Source organism: Microdochium trichocladiopsis, assembly GCF_020744255.1.
Source record: "Microdochium trichocladiopsis strain MPI-CAGE-CH-0230 chromosome Unknown B0I36scaffold_4, whole genome shotgun sequence".
Taxonomy (NCBI): domain Eukaryota; kingdom Fungi; phylum Ascomycota; class Sordariomycetes; order Xylariales; family Microdochiaceae; genus Microdochium; species Microdochium trichocladiopsis.
The window spans coordinates 543,151-561,622 of record NW_025763547.1 but is presented as its reverse complement, the minus strand read 5'-3'; the positions used below and the strand labels follow the sequence as shown (position 1 = coordinate 561,622).

At 55.2% G+C, this 18,472-nt stretch overlaps 5 protein-coding genes across 5 annotated transcripts; 1 reads left to right on the top strand and 4 right to left on the bottom strand.

Moving 5' to 3' along the window:
- Nucleotides 1-24: 24 nt before the first annotated feature.
- Nucleotides 25-3,836, bottom strand: B0I36DRAFT_382737 (uncharacterized protein; the record flags this gene model as incomplete). Its single annotated transcript, XM_046160934.1, has 2 exons — nt 25-2,188; nt 2,272-3,836. 2 exons carry the CDS (start codon nt 3,834-3,836, stop codon nt 25-27), a joined length of 3,729 nt encoding a protein of 1,242 aa, XP_046013550.1.
- A 483-nt stretch (nt 3,837-4,319) lies between these two features.
- Nucleotides 4,320-6,335, top strand: B0I36DRAFT_382736 (uncharacterized protein). The gene is made up of 3 exons (XM_046160933.1): nt 4,320-5,025; nt 5,103-5,218; nt 5,316-6,335. Exons 1-3 carry the CDS (start codon nt 4,434-4,436, stop codon nt 6,276-6,278), a joined length of 1,671 nt encoding a protein of 556 aa, XP_046013549.1. The 5' UTR covers nt 4,320-4,433; the 3' UTR covers nt 6,279-6,335.
- Nucleotides 6,336-6,556: 221 nt separating this feature from the next.
- Nucleotides 6,557-7,027, bottom strand: B0I36DRAFT_361491 (uncharacterized protein; the record flags this gene model as incomplete). Its single annotated transcript, XM_046158486.1, has 1 exon — nt 6,557-7,027. The coding sequence occupies one exon, from the start codon at nt 7,025-7,027 to the stop codon at nt 6,557-6,559; it is 471 nt and encodes a 156-aa protein (XP_046013548.1).
- Nucleotides 7,028-7,252: 225 nt separating this feature from the next.
- B0I36DRAFT_407256 (heterokaryon incompatibility protein-domain-containing protein) lies at nt 7,253-10,565 on the bottom strand (the record flags this gene model as incomplete). The annotated part of the gene is made up of 3 exons (XM_046161836.1): nt 7,253-7,819; nt 8,126-9,509; nt 9,641-10,565. 3 exons carry the CDS (start codon nt 10,563-10,565, stop codon nt 7,657-7,659), a joined length of 2,472 nt encoding a protein of 823 aa, XP_046013547.1. The 3' UTR covers nt 7,253-7,656.
- A 4,125-nt stretch (nt 10,566-14,690) lies between these two features.
- B0I36DRAFT_430116 (uncharacterized protein) lies at nt 14,691-17,724 on the bottom strand (the record flags this gene model as incomplete). Its single annotated transcript, XM_046162523.1, has 4 exons — nt 14,691-15,303; nt 15,996-16,153; nt 16,471-16,541; nt 16,749-17,724. The coding sequence occupies 4 exons, from the start codon at nt 17,722-17,724 to the stop codon at nt 15,111-15,113; spliced, it is 1,398 nt and encodes a 465-aa protein (XP_046013546.1). The 3' UTR covers nt 14,691-15,110.
- Nucleotides 17,725-18,472: the final 748 nt, after the last annotated feature.

The window sequence follows — 18,472 nt, the reverse complement described above, 5'->3', positions numbered from 1 at the left end:
AAAATCCATCCTTGCGAGAAAGTCTCAGAACCCTCCGTAACCTCCTCCTCCTCCACCTCCACTGTCACCACCACCGCCACTGCTACCACCTCCTCCACTATCACCGCCACCGCTACTGCCACCACCTTCGCTGTATCCTCCTCCTCCTCCTCCGCCGCCGCCGTGACCATGACTAGTTCCATGAGCGTCCTCTCCCCCCACGCCGATGCCTGCATCAACCTGATATAAAATGCCACTGAAGTCATAAAACCAGGGGCTGCTGCCACCAGCACCCGCACGCGTGCTTCCCGCATTGCCAGACAGCCCAGAACCATGAATTCCAGACCATGGAGATGATGATCGAGTCGAAGCCGCACCGCCCTTTCTACCTTTACCCGCGGTATGGCCGTCGACAAGCAGGGACGTGTATATAGCCGGGAGATCCTGATACCCCTGACTACAACCTTGTTGGCCTCCGTCCAAGACACGCCTAGTCGCCATCAGATATGCCGCGGAATACCCTCCGTCCGGGGTCAACATATTACCTGCGCTATCGCTTGTGCTGCTGCTGCCACCGCTGGGGGTGACACTATCCTCGTCTCTGCCTGTGGTGTACCCCAGGCGGCTCCGCTGTCCATGATGTGGCGGAACGGCACGCTCGCTACTGCCGCCATTATCCGCACCAAAGCCGACGTCAAAGGCACGCATCTTTGCGCGCCGCAGGTCCTCGTACTCGGAAACCTTGTCGGCGTGCCTGAGATGGACCCATGGCGCGAGGACGGGCTTGCTTGGAGGGCTATGCAGCATCGCGTAGCCGAAAGGCTGGGCTCGATGGATGCCGCCAAGCTTGACATGATCGTCGTGGTCGAGGTGGACTTCGTCGTCGTCATCGGTGTCGGTTTCGTCGTCAATGTCCAGCGTCTTGGTGTCTGAAGTCGTGTCATCAGAGGTCGGCACAGGTGTAGCCAGCCAGGCCGTGGCCACACGGAAGAGGGGATGCTCCGCCATGCACCCTGCGGCCACAGTAAGCTCCTCCAGCGCACATGCCAGCAGCAGACGGTTCTGTGCCCATTCAGCGTCGTTGAGCTGTGCGCTGCTCTTGCCAGGATAGTCTGTCCGAGCCCTGGTCAGGTGCAGCGAGATGAGCGACCACGAGTCGTACGGGAATGCCCAGAGGTGCTTGGCGAGATTGCAAGCCGGCAGCCTCCCAGTGCTTGTGCCGCAGGTTATCAAGTTACGGCCATATGCCTCTGTGCAATCCCACGGGAAAAGGTCTTGGTAGCAATACAGGTTCTGCCGGAATCCTGCCCAGTCATGCCAGAACTCCTGGAGAGAGTCAAACATGTCGGACGAGTGTCGCTGTCCAGACTGGCTCGGCGAGAGCAGGTAGTCCTGCGTGAAACCACGCCTGGCATCGTACTTGGTTCTCGGCAGCTCTGTCTGCTGAGCTCTGATTTTTGTTGAACGGCCGCGTCCGCGATTAGGATGACAGACAAAGCTTATGGTGTACAGAAGCTCTCCGCAATGATTGGCGCTGTGTTTTGAATCTTCCTTCAGAGAGCTGGCAGGGTGAGTCTGAAGTTCTGGGCCCGCGAGCCTGTGCCATACAGGACTCCTCATAATGAAATCACAGAACGCCCAGGAATCTGAAGCATGCTTTGAACGAGTCTGACTCATAGTAGTCGGTGGGAGAAGATGCGAAGGCATATTCAAAAGTTGGGGGATGATCTCATCCAAGTACTTGTCAAGCCTCGGACTAAGCACATGCTTCAGTCTGTCCATAAGCAGGTCCAAGCTGGCCTGAACTTCCGTCGAGTCTTGCGGTTCGAGGGCTTTGACGTCACAGTCAGAAACGGTTTGGCCTTCCGGCGGACACGACAGACGCTGAGCGAGTATGACAAGGTCGTCCAGAATGGCGGTCTCAGCTGCGTTGTCGGTACACGAGAATGGCGAGCCAACGACCTGTTTCTCGACGCATGCGATGCGTCTTCGAACATTTGTTTCTGAATCGTGACGGTCTCTCCAGACTTCACTAGTCGACCGATACAGCCGGATCTTTGTGGTTGTTTTCTCACCCTCGAAGTCTGAGTCGATGCGGTCGGTAAGTCCCAGAGCCAACCCACGATCGGTTGGCTCCGTTCCGGTGCCTACTTTGGGCCTATTAGGCCCGCAGTGCAGGTCGTCTCTCAGACTTATAAGTATGCGCGGACTGTAATATGGCAACAAACATGGTCAGCATGAAATATGGTACACCAGCACGATCAACCAAGAGATGAAGATTAAAATACCGACCTCCCATTCTCAGGGATGCCAGTTTCGAACATGAGCGGACCTAATCTCAGTGACTTGTGCCCACCGAGGCGTTCTTCGTCCCACTGGCTGTCCACCTTGGCTGCCAGACCGTGCTTTGGCCCATCGATCCCTCCCCCGCTGTCCTTGTCGCTGTTTGGGGCTTTGTCGCCGTAAGCCTCGCAGCCAGTCGTGCGTGTAGCAACGCCGCTATGGCTTGGCACTTTGCTTTCACCCTTCTTGGATGATATTCCAGGCAACTTATCTCTTGTCAAACTGCCCACAAAACGCCGCGTCGTAGACACCATTGCCGAGGATCTCCAGCTGGAAGCTTGTGGCGCGACTTCCATCGCCTGCTTGCTGGCCCTGGCCACAACCATGGGCAGTTTCATCAAGCCGCAAGTTGTTGGGCCAAGGACAGATTCGCCATTGAAGATCTGCATTCGGTGATCTGGGCCTGTATCCAGAACACCAGAGTGTTTTGCACTTTTGTGCATGGGGAATTTGTTAAAATTCTGATCCATGTGCTCCGCGGTTGATGAGGTTCGCACGGGGCATTTGCAAAGCTGATGGCTGTGCTTCGCCGTTGTAAGCTCCGATGTGATGATAGAGTGCTTGTAGGTCTTGCTGAAGCGAGACTGCAGTTTCACGGGAAGGACGCTGCGACATGTCTCGCAGATTGTGAAGCGCCTCGAGAGCTTGGAGCGTTGCATGTCGTCTTTGTTGTGCGCGCCGGGTGGCAAGGGATGGTCTTGTTGCAAGTACTCATATGAGCTGCCTCTGATCGCATCGTTGCATGCGGAGCACAGTACCGGGGCAACCACAGGGAGCCCAGTTTTCTTGTTGATGGAGCGGACTTCCAGCTGAGGCACTGCGGACCTTTGGGGCTGGTCTGCTTTCTCTCTCTTGGACAGGTCCTGCGTTGGTTCATTATACTTTCCACCAATTTCGTGCTCGAGGATCTTGTCAATGTCCAGTAGACCGATCGCTCGCATAAACATTCTCGTTCTGCTTCTGCTGAGGGTGTCAGAGTCGCGGGCATGTGTCAACCGGGCCTCAGCCTGTTCCCGCACGTCACACTTGATCCTCTCAGCCCGGATCTGCCTCCTCGTGTCTTGGGCTGTGCGCTCCAGAGCGACTCTGTAGAAACCTGTATGCTCTGGACCCGACGTCTCATATCTGCACCTGGCGGCTTGTGTGGCGAATCGACGACCATCTAGGCTGACCTGGTCAATGAATGTGTCAAAGCCGTGAACAAATGTGTCCCTCTCATCGTCTGTTGGTATCAGTTTGTCCTTGAGTTTTGGTGACTCCCACCAGAAAAGAGTGTCGAGAACATGCTGCACCTCGGCGCGGGCGCCGTGCCAGTAGAGGTCCTCGACTTCCTTGCGGAGGCTTGTGCTTGCGTCGGATGGCATGGGAGACCATCTTGTTGCGATGTGAGAATGACCGGGCTCATTCATGGCGTCTCTGATGATTTGGATGATGTCTTGCAGCACTGAGTCTTGTACGTCGTCGTGCCTGCTCAGTCGCGTGCTCGTGAAAAGTCCCCGGGTCTTTGTGGCCATTGTGGATTTGCGCCCGCCAAATTTGATAATGTTCGTTCTTGAGTCAAAGATCGGGAATCAGGCCCTGCCTTGGCAAGAATTACTTGTTCCAGACTGTGAAGAGGGAAAGGTTGTTCAAGATGGCAATACCACCATAGCTATGGTGGCAACATTCGAGAGTCGAGCCATGACGTCCGGTACCGCTGGCATACTCGGCATACTGAGCCGAAGGTTGTAAATGAGGTGCTCGGTGAGGACAAGAATGGCTTGCGTTCTGCCTTGCAGGGGTCAAGACGGAGTGCGGCGCTGTTCCGCGGGGGTCTGCAAGCGCTAACGGGTGACGTGCAGGGGCCTGTTCAGTGGCTGCGCCTCATCGCATGGGGCCCCAGAATTGGCGATCGCCCCAGCTTTACCCACTGCGGCTGAGCCGGACGACTTACACGAGAACGGTAGACTGCCTCGTGGTTAGCGAAGGATGTCTGCGTTGTTCTGCTCAACAAAGGCACGAGCCAAGCTGGTATCCCGCGAACGACCATCCGCGAACGACCATCCTTAATATCACAGCAACACTCATTGCCATCAGTTGTTGAGGATTCTTGAGTATCACAAGCAAGCGAGATGGCACACATCTCAGACCCGTCCCCGCCGCCAATATGCTCCTGGGAATCCTTCTACCGCCCTTCAGATCTACAGCCAAGTCTGAATTACTTCCAACCTCTGAGCTACATCGCTTCCACAGAGCCCGGCCAACATGATCCAAATCCAGAGGGAAAAGTTCCTGCGCCAGACTTCCGCATCTTCAACTTTGATCACCCACGAAACCTCAACAATGGTCCACGACTGCCGACACCAGCACAATGCGCGGTCCACCTGCGGCTGCTTCAAGCTTTCTTGAGCCTCCGCGTCAATATCCTATGCTCGACATCCCTGGACACCGCACTGAGTATAGAACCACACACTCGTGTCGTTCATGTCCCTCACGACTATCCGAACCATGGGAAACTATCACCAAAGCGAAGCTTCTCGAGCCGAGTTACGCCGCCCCCAAAAACGACCGTGATTCGAGTGCAAGACCCGACTTTTCCCAAGCGCAGGGAAGAGAAGTGGGACCTGTATCTGAAGCTTGCCGCAGCAAGATTTCTGAGCTGGGTGAGGGCGCTCGAGAACGCTGCGAGTGGAGAACTTGAGGACATACAGCCTCCGCCACTGGGTAAGTGAGGGTTTTCGTCATTCATGATTTCCGAAATGGTACTGTAGTTGACACAAAGGATTGCCCTGAACCCCCAGACGTCTTGATGGTTTGGCATGCGCTGCTACTGAATCCAGCCTTGCTGCGGCGCTTCGAGCTGAGCCATGTACCGCTCGCCCACTTAGCAAAGATTACTTTCCCCTGGGAGAAAATAGTGAGTGATTCTTGTTAACTGACAAACTCTCGGCCCTCCAAGAACGTCGATTTCCCCTGAAGCGCAGTACTGACGTATGTGCACGGCTCTCTCACAGCACAACGCCATCAGCAAAGACGACCACCACACCTTCAACCTACCCACAGAGGTAGCCTCGTCCTTTACCTCCCGCACCGGCATGGAGCCAGACCTCCTCAGCTTCCTGACCGCCCAGGCGACGCGTGCGTCCCGCCTGGCGAAAACCCTGCGCCTGTACGGCAAGCCCGGCTCGTCCACCGACCCGTTCAAATCCCGCGGCCTTCACGTCACGGACCTCCCGGAGCCAGACATCTTTACGTCGGCCAGCGACAAGGCGTACATCCGGCTGCTCCGCTCGGTTCTGGGCGAAGGGGACCCGGACTTCCCGGTGATTTACATGCTCACGACCGCGGTGAAGCGGCAGTCCGTGTTTGTCGACAAGATGGACCGCATGCTGTGGATTCGTAGCCCCGCGCTGGCTGGGACTCTGTGTCGCGCGGTCAGGCGGTACGAGCGGTTTCTCGGGCTGTTCAAGTTCGACGACGCGGTGGCCCCGGGTCGTTGTGTTGGGGCCAGCACTGAAGGGGCAGGTGTTGGTGAAGAAAGGGAGCGGAAGAAAACGATGCTGGTGCCGACGCTGGATGTTGATCTCGTATGGCATACCCACATGTGCACTTCACCTGAGCAGTATGCGCGGGACTGTGAGACCCTGGCGGGGCGAGTCGTCGAGCACAACGACAAGTTCGGGGACAAAAGTGGCCCCGGCAACGGCGGCGGCAGCAGCAGCGTATATGAAGATGCGCTCGAGTACACGAGCCAGCTTTACAGGGTCCGGTATGGAGGTGATTATCGGATATGTTTGTGCTGGGAGTGCGAGGCTCTGAGGTCCGCGTTTGATGGCGATGGTGATGAAGATGATGGTCTAGGGGCCTTGATGGATGGTCGCAGTATTGAAGACGTGGCGCATGAGGTGATAATCAAGGTTACAAAGTACCGCGAGGCAGAGCAGAAGAGAAGGGCTGGGATGCCGCGAGTTTCGTAGATACGTAAGAATAGATATCCGCTAGTCTCGAGCCTTAATGTCATTTCCTGTCGCGGACGTTGGTTGCTCCGCGATGAAGAAAATCCATGCTTAGAGAATTCTTGACATTTTTGGTGCAGGTGAGCACCGCGCAGTCATGCCGTATCATAACATTAAAGTATGTGGCACGAATCCTTGATGATGTTCCACTATGCTGTTGTAGGTTCCATATTGCTCTTAAGCCTAAGTAAATCCAACTCGACCCTACTGTGACCAGTGCGCAGAACTTTCCGTCCTCCTTACAGCAGGGGCATTCTACACTTTCCCGACTCCGCGCCAGCCAAGGGCCCCCTATTCGCCCTAGCCAAGCCCTCTTCGAGTTCTTTCATCCTCTTGTCCTCGGTTTTGCGGACCATGACGACGTTCCACCAGAGAAGCCCAATCACTGGCCACAGCACAACGAACGAGAAGCTCACAAGCCTGTGACGCCGCTTCTCAGGATTGACAAAGATCCACTTCTTCTCCCATGCCTTCTCGTTGTCGAGATCCTCACCCAGTCTCCTGCGAATCTCACGCTCGTCCTCGTTTGATGGGCCAAAGCACCAAATAATGCAGCCGATCAGAATGAAGAGACCGATCAAACCAACGGTGGCATGGTCGGCGACGGGGTTGAGGATTGGTGGTGGTGGAGCGCCTGGCTTGGGTGGAAGTGCGACGTGCGTCGTGTTGATGATGATGTGGCTGCCAGGAACGGCGGGAACGAAGTCCATTTTTTCGAGGGCAGGTTGTAATGGATCGATGGTTGTGATATCGGCGACGTTGCCGTGTTAGGACGAGGTGGGCGTGCTTGTGCTGAGGTCGCTGCTCCCACTGGTGGGCTGAAAATATGGAAGGCAGAGGGTTGCAGTGCGCCGAAGAATGACTGCGCTTATAACGAAGAAGATTTGATGGCATGAGACTTGATTTCGGAGATGGAATACCTCCGAAGCGATGTCTATGACCACAAGTGGCAGCTGTGTGCACACAAAGTGAATCAGCCGTGCAGGCAGTGCTCGAGCAAGGCGCGACAGATATCGCCCAAGACAGCCGTAAAAAGCGTCACGCAGAGAGCTGCTCGATGTTAAACGTGATGATGGCAGATGATGGCTGACGAGCTCATAAGACAAGAGTCGGCCTTTGGCAAGAGAAGATTCCATTCGCCCTGTCAGAGGTTAGTTTGTGCAGCATATGGACACAGAAGAAGGCGAGCCATAACAGATGATGAGCCGGACCACAGTCGTGGGTGCGCGAACGGGAGGAGCAGTCCCATTCCAGTCCAGACTGTGGCCACGGAGTGGAAGGTGCGTGCCTTCCACAGCTCAAGAAGGACTGGACGAGTACATCCAGGCTCCACCCATGCTCACTTCAGAAATATCGGCTCGTGGTCTCGGCGGGCAAGAGGGTGATCCGACCAGACCTCGACATCGTGGAAAAGCGCCAGCCCCTTACGAGTATAGGCTCCAGGTTCTGCAGCGGACGACTTAAGCACCAGGCCAGAAGAGCGGATCGATCTCAGGTCGTCACTTCGTTGCACGTGCAGGAGTGCACACAGCACAGTCTCGACCGTCCTCCCATCCTGGACAAAGCTCTCAGGCTGCCGATCCATCGCGGCGTGCCCAATGCACACCTGGCAGTCGGGGTCGCTGTACAGCATGACTGGAAAACGTGATCGCTCGCCATGGCCTGGAAACGTTTGCCCACAGGATCCAGTGGGGGTTGACCGTCTCCTGGCATCGATATCAGGTTGCGCTCGTGACGGAGCTCGTAGTGCACCTCCTACAGTGCCACGCCTCCGCGGTATACCATCGTCTGTCCGTGGCCGGACATACGCAACCATTGTTCTGGCTCTTAATCTAAGCGTACCAGAGACATCCGGTAGGTCGGTGCCTTCGTGTGTGGCATTGACCAGCTGGGCGCCCTCGTTCACTAGGTGCTCCGCCTGCGTATGCCACTTGCGAAACCTTAACGCGACCTTGCCCACCGACGCCCACGACCACGATGGCCAGCAATCGCTGGACAGTGCCACATTGCGTCTCTCATTGTTGCAGACGTACCAGCCCAGACCAAGTTGTATGTCTTCCTTCCATAACCCATCCAGGTAGGTCACTCTGTGTGCTTGAGCAAACATTTGAGCCAGCCCCTCGACAGCAGCGAGGACATCGCCTGCGAAGGTCAGCTGTTTGAGACTGTACACTTCGACCACGCCGTACCACGCATCGAAATGATTCCAGCGATATGACCGCAGACGATCAGGGACCGCAGCGAGCATGCGCGGCGCTTCGTACAGCCACATCCGGAGCTTGTCTTCAGGACTCCTCTGGCCACCCGTTAACAAACCTTGCCGTGGCTGGGGCAATGGCCGCACCTCTTCTGCTGTCGAAGTGATGCAGCTCCACCTCATCTGCGTCCCAAAGAGCAGGCGCCGGCACGCAAGAATCTCCTCTTGTAAAATCCAGCCACGCGGCTCGAGATAGTCCGTCCGAACAAACTTTGTGGATAGAGTCACCACGGACGAGATGATTGTGTTATCAGTGTGAGCTGTGCTCAGCTTGATCTTGCATGGGCGGGCAGTACGACCATCCCTGTGCTGAAAGAGCCCAGCATGGGCATTCGGTGATCCCTCGGCGCAGATGGTCAAGACTGCGTAGCGGTAAATGTCGCCCATTTTGGGCAGCTCGTGTTCCTTGTCCTCAGGGCTGTCTTGGATCATGCAGAATGCATCTGTCCAGACAAACTGGAACCCCAACTTCCGGGTGACTTCGAATGCATGGCTGAATGTCTTGGGTAGGTTCTCCAGTGGTAACCTGTCCAGGTGCTGCTTATAATTGGACTTGAGGGTCATTACGCGTTCACCTTCTCCCCAGCAATAGCTCAAGGCGACGTACGAGACCTTGCGTTTTTCAACCAGAGCGTTGACGTTCAGTAGGAAGGGTCGCTGTGGATTACCAACATCAATCAGCCGCCGTGGGAGGCGTTGGCCAGATGACACGCCCGTTCTGCAGAAGTGGTGTTGTGCAAGACAGTCTTTGAGCCAGAGACGTGCCAGAGCCATGTTTGTCTCCGAGCCGGTACTGTCTTTGACGACAAGGTGTGGACCGGCAGCGGGATCTGCGTCGTCCGTTTGGCCGTTGAAATCAATCTCTTTGTGCTTTCGTTTCTTTCGATTGTGATCAGAATTTCCTACGGAACTGTGGTAGACTTTTTCATAGTCGGCTGATGCACCATAAGTGTCAGTTTTGAACCCCTATTTTCTCATACAAGATTCAGCCAGTAGGAATCTTCAGCACCCAACTCAGCACATGGTGTCTCACCCGCTTTCTTCGAGGATAAGATGGCACGCTTACATGGCAATTCATCGATTACGCGCAGACAAGCACTACCGGCCGGGCTCCAGACGTGGACATCGGCCGTTGCAGCAGAGTGTTCCATCAACGTTATCTCGTTTTCTGTTCCGGGCCCTTGTTCTTCACGTAATGCCGAACCTTGGCCGGCGAGCTTATGGTGTCGTGGTTTCTGGGACTTTTGTTGTGGTTGCTGTTCAACAACATCACTCCTCACAACATGCCCACTACTGTGGCTGTGGATAGGCCAGCTGCGTCGCAGAATCATGAAATTGCCGCCCAGCTCGGCCCATGGGTCATTGGCCCCTGTTGCTCCCGTCCCTCCACCAGTCGCTGGCCTATTAGCGGCAGCATCATCGCCCAGTGGCTTTCCTAGCCCAGGGCGACTCGACCGCGAACCGCCAAAGACGCGGCCATGCTTGCCGCTGCTGCTGTGAGATCTGCCTCTGATCGTGCGCAGCCTCTGCGCAGGGTCTGGCGAAGAATCTCCACCGTTCTGTCTCCCCAGTTTGTCATTCCTGACGAGCTGGCTGCTGATCAGCAGGCAGAAGCGGCACCCTTGTGAGAGCGAGTCAAGGAAAGACTGCCGTGTCTCATGGAGCACGTAGGACACTGTCGGCGTGGAGTGTGATGAGGCCCTTGCTGGCGGGATCTTGGTCCCTGCTTTCACGTCTGCAATGCAGTTGTCGTCATCATCATCACCGCCACCACCATCACCACCACCGTGGACCACCTCTCTGCTGCCATCTTCATCATCATCCGAAGAGGTTGAATTAGAAATGCGGAAACTACCGCTAGCCCGCTTGGCCGTGGTGGCGGATCGATTGGCATTCCGTGGCGCCGCTGGTGGGACGACGGCGGATCGCTTGAAGGTAATTGCCTGGCAGCTGGCGCACAAAGGCTCCGCTTCAGAGGAGTGGGACAACATCGTCTCAATGGTGCGTCTGGCGCACGCTGAGAATCCTCGGACTGAATACAAGCATGGGTATCTTCAGCGGCCAAATTGGCGCACGGCGCGTTGTGCAACGTTTACGGTAATCAGGTTACTGTTGCGGAGCAAACGGCGCTGGAAGTGCAGCCAGGATGCTGCCTCCAAGGCTGCCTCCAAGCGTCGGGTGGACGTGGGGGGGGTGGCTTTATAGTCGCACTCTATGCCTTCACTGCCTTTTGAACGGCGCTCGACGCGATGCAGTGCCGGGAGATGGAGAGCGGAACAGGGACAAAGGGATTCTTGGCGCCAGCGTCCGTCCTTGAGAATGCCGAACCATCTCCACGTGCGTCTCAACGTGCGCCCGTCGCACAATGCCCAAGTGTCCCTGAGCCGGGTACACGCGCGTCTCTCTGGCGGCCTTCTGGTGCGCGGCGGGCGATGTCTAGAACCCAAAGCACGCTTACCATTGCTGACAACCCCGCCGCGCTGGAAGACGTGGTGATGGAGGCGGCGCTGGGCTGCCTCCCAAGGGCTGAGCTTGGAAATAGAGTGTGCGGGGTAGAGAGTGGTGGGGGCGATCCCCTTGCAGACGAGCGCCAGCCTTATTTCACTGCTTTTTCAACGGTGCTCGACATGATGCAAGCGCTAGCTGGGAATGAAGAACAGAGCAGACACAAATAATATCTGTCTTTACGAGTGACGAATCGTCTTCTTGAGCCTCGTGCAATCACACGACTAGCATCTTTGTTTTGCACATGGCAGAATGCATCCCCAAGCACAATTGCCGTGCCAGCGCCTCCTCGGCCTGCGCGCAAACAGTGACAGCCAGCAAGTGCGTGCGCGAGAGTGGACATGGGATCTGCAGCATGCCTCGTGCACGGACTTTCGTCGTCCTGCACTGCTTTCTTAGTCCGTCAGCAAGAGAGCTGGGGGAAGAGCCCTCTCTGGTGCCAGTTGGGTGCTCGCGTGCCATCCCTCGTCCCCAGCTGGCTAGGCCAAGAGCAGTGAGCTTCCCCCCTGGCGTCTACAAATTTTCTACCATTTCCAACATTTACTGCTTTTTGATGCATTACTAGGACGTTCCTTCGCGTACGACCTGCCCTCTCTGCTGCCATCATCTGAGGATGTGCGATTTGGATTGCGGAAATTACCGCTAGCCTCCTTGGCCGCCGCCGGGACGGCGGATGGCGTCAAGCGAACTGTTCGACAGTAGGCGCCCAGTGTCAGTGCTCCAGCGTGGGACATCGCCCAGACGTGCGTCGCGCACACTGCAAATCCTTGAACCGGGCTTGTCTGGCAACCATGTTGGTGCACAACATCCGATGTCTGCCGTGCAGACGAACCGGGCTGGAGGTGCCGGATCCTGAAAAGTTGGACAGGGGTGCAGCATGGTGGCGCAGGCAACTGTTGGTTCGCAACAACTTCACTGCTTTTTAATCCTCGCTCGACTAGAGGGAATGCTAGAACTGAAAAGTGAAACAAAGACAAATAAGTCCTAGAGAAGCGGCGATATAACTTCCGCACAGGCATATCGAGCTGCGAGTCTCGTACGTTCCCGCGTCCAGCATCTTTATTTCTGTGTGGTGCGTCCCCGTGCACAATGCCATGCCAGCTGTGCAGCCTGGCATCTTAATGTAGCAATACAGTGATAGGAAGAAAGTGCACGGGGGTACACCGTGGACCCTGGCCAATGCGCTATCCATACGGCATGCCTCTTACGCCAATAGCAGGCAAAGGATCCAGATGGGCAACGTTCGCCTTTCTTCACTGCTTCCTTAAGTCCTCGGCAGGGGACGGGGGACCTCTTTGGGCCACGTGGGTGCTAATAATGTGCCCGCCGCCGTCCCAGGCTAATAAGCCTCACCACGTGGCGTCTACTGACTTTCTACCATTTCACCATTCACTCCTTTTCTGGGCATCAGTAGGACGTTGCTTTATAAAACAACCGATGATGGCAAAGTATGAATACAGCACACTTCATTGTGTCTAGTATTTCGGGGCACCTTTTGTCTAGTACCTCGTAGTAGTCAAGTGACGGAGCAACTTCAGCTAATGCGACGACGCACCCCAGACCCCACACACATCCTTCAACACGTGCCTGGAGAGCCTTGCCATACAGCGTAATTTTCTATCTTCGCTGCTTTTTTAGCCTCTCCTGGGCCCATGCGCCAAGAACTGCGAGTTAAAAAGCATAAAATTTTGACTGTCAAACGAAACATGCCAATTTTTGCAACAAGTCTTCGGATCATCGTTGTTCAGATTTTGAAAACCATCTCCATACCAAGCGACAAGAACTCGAGGCTACTATTAGTGGGGGGCCGGCTGTGTTCCTAAGTCGTCTTCACAAGCTAGCGGGCGTCTTGCAGGTAATTTTGGAGTTCGGTTGCGCACCATAGCTCGTGCATTCCGTTTCACTGATCAATCAGCTGTTAGGGCGTGGAGCCTTCAATGGATTGCATGCTCGTAAGGAAACCGTCCCTTCCCTTGCTTTTTATTTCAGGCCACTCACCAAAAAGAATGATTAAAACTTTGCTGTGCGGCAGCCTTAGCTGGCCCCTCTGATTGACCGGTACTCAGGCATTTCATCACGCTGGCGCACCAAAACCTTTGTCAGGCAGCCAGCCCTTCTGGAACGGCCCCTACGAATGCGGTGTAAGGGTAGACAGGTTGTCACGAACATGAGCGTCCGGGATTGACTCTTGATACGGCAGACCGCACGAGTTCGAGGCACAATACAGACCAGGATAATTCACGAGGCGTGCACAGTTGTTTGAACAACGAGAATCGCCGAGCTTGATGTAACCAAACGTGGTGTGACTGCAGTAGCCCACGTCAACCTTTATACGGCTCACTGCGCCCTGTTCTCCGCGCAATCAACCACTGCATCCAGACGTTACTCCATTCCGGCGTTATGGGCTCCCAAACCAGTGTTAGAGTTGTCTCTAGAAGTGTCAAGTCTGCCACAGTCTTGATTGAAGTGGCGCTGTGGTTGTAGGCCTTCTGTTGGCCTGCACTGCATTTCTAGTGTGTTCCAAACGCTCTCAAAGATGCCAGCCAACAAACTCTGCGAGGTTGCGAGCTAGGTTACATCTGTGTCCGCTCTCCGCCGCCCAGAGATAAAAACATCCCACGTTGACCCTTCTTAGCGATGCAGTCAGGCAGGGACATGTCGACTTCACTGCTTTCTTAGCCTTCCCCAGGACTCTGTCGGTTTGCAGCTTTGGCCGTGGTTGCCTGGCGGCCTCCTTGGAGACCTTGGGGTGGGACTGGTCGACTCGAGAGCCTCTCCACTTTTCCGCGAACCAGAAAACCTTAACTGTCCCGCAACACCATTGCACTGCTTTTTTTTCGCCCCCTGGGGCCTTCTCATTCTCCACTCCAGGGTTACTGTGCACCGCCAGACCGCGGATCTGCCTCCAAATGCACTTTTCTGCCTTCGCTGGCCCTCGCAATGATTGAAGAGCAGTCTCCCAGCGAAGATAATGACAAACAATCAATGAACGTATCATGTTGAAGTGACCGTGACAGCACGAGCGCACACTCGTGCGCGTGGTTGTACACCTCGCCTACCCAATCAGTCAGTTTGACGGACTGGGCCATAAGGCGGGCGCAGGCTAAACGCCGTGGTGTGGTCGTTTGCATGAAGCCTGACCCGCTCTGGAACGGTCACAGGGACAGGTCATTCTACATTGGAACTCGACTTTGAATGAGTACGTATGGTATCTCATAGCAGCCAGACCGTGCTAGCCTCCGTCTCTAAGAAGCTGCGCTACAAGAGAGATCATAGTCAACCAAGGAAATAAGACAGGTTCGTGGGTCACCTTGCAAGGGTCTTTGAGTTGGAACCTTCTCCAAAGCCTTGCGAGCCTGCTGCTGCGCCCGCAAGCAAGACCACGTTTGCCTTGCTGCACGCTGGCCTACACACTCTGCATTGCTGCCCAAGCCAGCGTGGTTGGGCCGCTCCACTGCCTTTGTAGCCCTTCGCGGGACGTCTTACAGAGGATCATTTGGCTGGTTCCGGAAAAGTATTTACCGCGTCGCTGTTTCACTGCTTTTTAAACCATTTACGGCTGCGCCGACATTGTTGCCTTTTGTTTGGGGGGGGGGGGGGGGTGTGATGTACCCGACATGGGGTTTCACCTCTTTGCCTCCCTTCAATGAGGGGTGAAGACTTCGTTAGGGTGCCTTTGCGAGTGGGCAGAATCATGTACACTTCGAGATTCACTGATATCTTCAGTGTTTCGAGGGAAGGATTGGGGGATCACCTCATGATGAGTTGCCGTCCCAACTTGTATGCTGACAATGAGATTCCAGGTGCAAAGCAAGAACCAGCACGGATTCATTTATTTTCAAAAGAGCAGGATCTTTTGAATCGATATCATTTGAACCAGTAGAGTATGAGACCACGTACTAGCTTTTGCAGGTTGTTGTACACTATTACTGAGGCAATATGGGAGTACTCGATAACCCAGAGAAGGCTCGTGGTGCAGCATATGCGTTACGCCACAGATTGAAGGAGTTGTGTTTTGATAGTATCCAAGTCTACGCCTGCTCCTCTGGGAGTCCGGAACTAAATGCATCTGCGGGTAAGGCAAGGGGCCTCAATACCCGCTTGAGAGAGGCAGAGGTGTCCACAGCGAGGACCAACAAGGCAGTGTATGCTGTGCCGAAGCCCAGAATTGAGAACATGCGGGGATCTGAGGGATGCATAGAGCCATGTGAGACGTCTGCCCAGCTGAGATGAAAAATGCAGTGAAATGGAAACCCGACACATAAAAGGCGTCAGCCCACGCCGATGAAGATCCGTCTGAGTGTCCGATTTGTTCTGTCACCAGCCTCGGCAGTCAGCTAATGGATCTTGCATTCGCTCGTCTTGGGCGGGGGACGCCTGGGGCAGCACGCCTATTGGGGCGACGATCTTATGACTGAGGAAACTTATATTATGCCCGATAAGAACCGCGAGCGGGTATACGAGATCGATTCATTGCAGCGAGGTCATGCGTCGGCTGTTGATACCAATTTCTATCGAGAATTGAAGAAGAGCCTCAGCATCTCAAGATCATGTTTGGTCCAAAACGTCGTGTTCTTGACCTTCTTTGCAACATCATATATTGTGCTCTCCTCCACAAACTATAGCACGACAGATCACCTTGGGCACTAGCAATACTTGATTTTGGCAGCAGTCACAGCAGAGGTGACCCGTGCAAAAGAGACCGTACATGTTGAAAATTTGGGTTCGTGAGGAGGTGCACGAGCCTGCTCATATGTCCGAGGCTGCCCTGGACGTTCAAGAATCAGGAATTGGAAGCACAGGCTTGGAAAATCTCCCGTCTTAATTATCTGACACATACTATTGCAATAATCTCTCTCTCTCTCTCTTTCTTTCTTGAGGTGTTGGGGGGGGGGAGGGTTGCTTATTCGACTTACATCACCGGAAGAGCTCGTTCAACCATAGCGATCTCGTGGGGTCTGGTGGGATTGTAGAAGCGTGATTTTGAGTGTTCTCTGCCTTGTTCTCTTGTGTCGGGCGAGGCAACCTCAAGTTTGCCCAATGCACTGCTGCTCATGTGCCTCAAAACGATTGGCTGTGACGAAAATTGCCTGCTTAATTGATCATTCATCTTTGGCTATGACTGGCTCACCTGTCAGCCTTCCCACCTTTCGTGGCAACATGCACTGCTTTTTGACCCTCTCCTGAGACGTTCTCTTTCCCACTAACATGTCAGACAGCGATATTGCTTTCATGCACGTTCTCTCCTTGCCCATTCGAAACGCTACGGATAGAGGGCCGCAAACCATGAAAATGAAACATAAGCATACAATGTGCAGAGGCCATGAGAGCGCGAGCCGACTTTAGTTAGCATGAGCACGCCACTCAATGTTTTTCTGCCTGATCACGTACCAACGGCTCGCGTCCGAGTGATCCGGTGTCTTCTCGCACTTCCTCAGGCGCCAAGTTATACCATACAAGTCCTCAATAAACGGCAACATATGCTACTACTCGATTTTGCACAGAGGCCTCCCGCCGCATCCCAGCAATCACACCTCCGATGAAGAGACCTCAATCTCGTTTCACCGCCCCGTGCACCGCATACTTTGTCTTGCCCTCCTCCATCACCCCCCTCATGATTGCCAACAGAGCCCAGTCGCTGATCCGCCCGCCCAGCCGGTCGAGGGTACCCATGAACACGGCATGCGGGAACCACGGGTAGATCCGCGCGGCATCGGGTCCGCGATAACCCATGCACCGCACCATCGCGCGGGCAAAGGATGTGGCACTGGGGGTCATGGCGGAGACGGGGTCAATCGCGGTCGTGATGGTCGCGGTCTCGGTCACGCTCATGACGTCAAAGGCCATGACGTCAATGTGGTCTCGACCCACGGTCCCGGGGCCGGGCGGGTAGGACATGTTCTCGAGGCGGAGGAGGTCGGCGGAGCGCATGGTGAATGCCTTGGAGGGCGCGTAGGAGGGGAAGTTGGGGAAGCGCGACGCTATGCTGCCAATGTTGACAATCAGGCATCTGGGTGTGGTGATGCCTACTCCTGGCGATGGCGATGAGGCCGAGTGCTTCAGCATGTTGGGGAAGATGGCGCGCGTGATGAGCAGATGGCTGGCTGCGTTGATGACGACGCTCGTGCGCAGCTGCTCGAATGTGCAGTTCTCTAAGCGCTCGTACGGCGGTCGTTCCGCTGGGGGGAATTGAGGAGTGGCGACATTGTTGACGAGGATGCGTACGTCAATGTCGCTGAACTTCTCTGCCACACCGTCGAGTAACGTGGTCAGGTCCGGATCGCTGAGCGTGAGGCAGAGCTTGACGTCGAGCACCAGCGTCCGCACAGACCGGCCGGGGAACCGCGCCAGGAGGTCACGCTTGGCAGCTTCGACCCGGCCCTCGTTCGCGCCGTGGAGGACGATGTTGAAGCCATGGCCGGCGAGCTCCAGGGCGAGAGCTTTACCGATACCCGAGGTTGAGCCTGTGATGAATGCCCATGCAGGTTTCGAGGCGCTGCCATCAGCGCCGGTGAGGTATTGTTTGACACCGGTGCGGCGCAGGAAGTAGAAGTGAAAGCAGGATACTATGTGGAAGCCCCATCGCGCAATGAAGACGGATCCGATGCAGATTGCTGCTTTCTGTAATACACCCTGGATGGTCATTGCGTGCGGTTACTCGGCTGCTTCTGGGGTCGGTCTTCAGTGTTGCAGCGTAAATTGCCGGGCATAGGTTCATTCTTCTTCTTTTATACATGATTTAAACCAAGATGCCTCGGGAACGTAAATGCTGCGGATTGACAAGGCTCAGAGCCAATAGGCTACAGCAGTGTCAAACGCTTGGTAATGCAACAAGTTCGCGCCAGTGCACTTGAACTCAAGCAGATAAATGGCCAATAGCGTCTCGGTCAGCTTACCAGCCCAACCACGGTGTGGGGGGAATTGATGTGAACAGGCGCGAAATGTTTCCTTTTGAAGCACACTTAGGGAGCTAGCCACCGATAGTGGTCGGAGCCAGTGTTAGGCTGTGAATGACCATCACTGCCGCAGCACGTAGACCTCATAATGAAGCCAAGCCGAGCCAATCCAGCAGATCTGAGCCGAAGCTATGACATGCCCGGTGGGGCGGCTGGCAAGTGGCTTGTGCTTGTCTGTGGCACCACTTGAGCACTAGCAACAACAAGGTGCCATTTCAGGAAGTCCTCTTTGCGCTCATTGGCTGCTGGGCCACTCTTGGCAACAGTTGAGGGCCTTCAACTACGCTTAAATTACCGTGAACCAGAGGCAACAAATAAACCGAAGGTCTGGCAGGGGGTGCCAGGGCGCTGACACGGGGCACTAAACTCAGCCGGGCAGAATTCTCCTACTGGTCCTTGCATAAGTTTGCCGCATCTGGCCAGAGCATTTCAGACCT

Excerpts from the sequence above, each read along its gene's own strand:
- B0I36DRAFT_382736 (XM_046160933.1), top strand. The coding sequence starts at position 4,434 with ATGGCACACATCTCAGACCCGTCCCCGCCGCCAATATGCTCCTGGGAA. Across the intron at positions 5,026-5,102 it reads CATACAGCCTCCGCCACTGG|ACGTCTTGATGGTTTGGCAT; the intron begins GTAAGTGAGGGT and ends CTGAACCCCCAG. Across the intron at positions 5,219-5,315 it reads CTTTCCCCTGGGAGAAAATA|CACAACGCCATCAGCAAAGA; the intron begins GTGAGTGATTCT and ends GCTCTCTCACAG.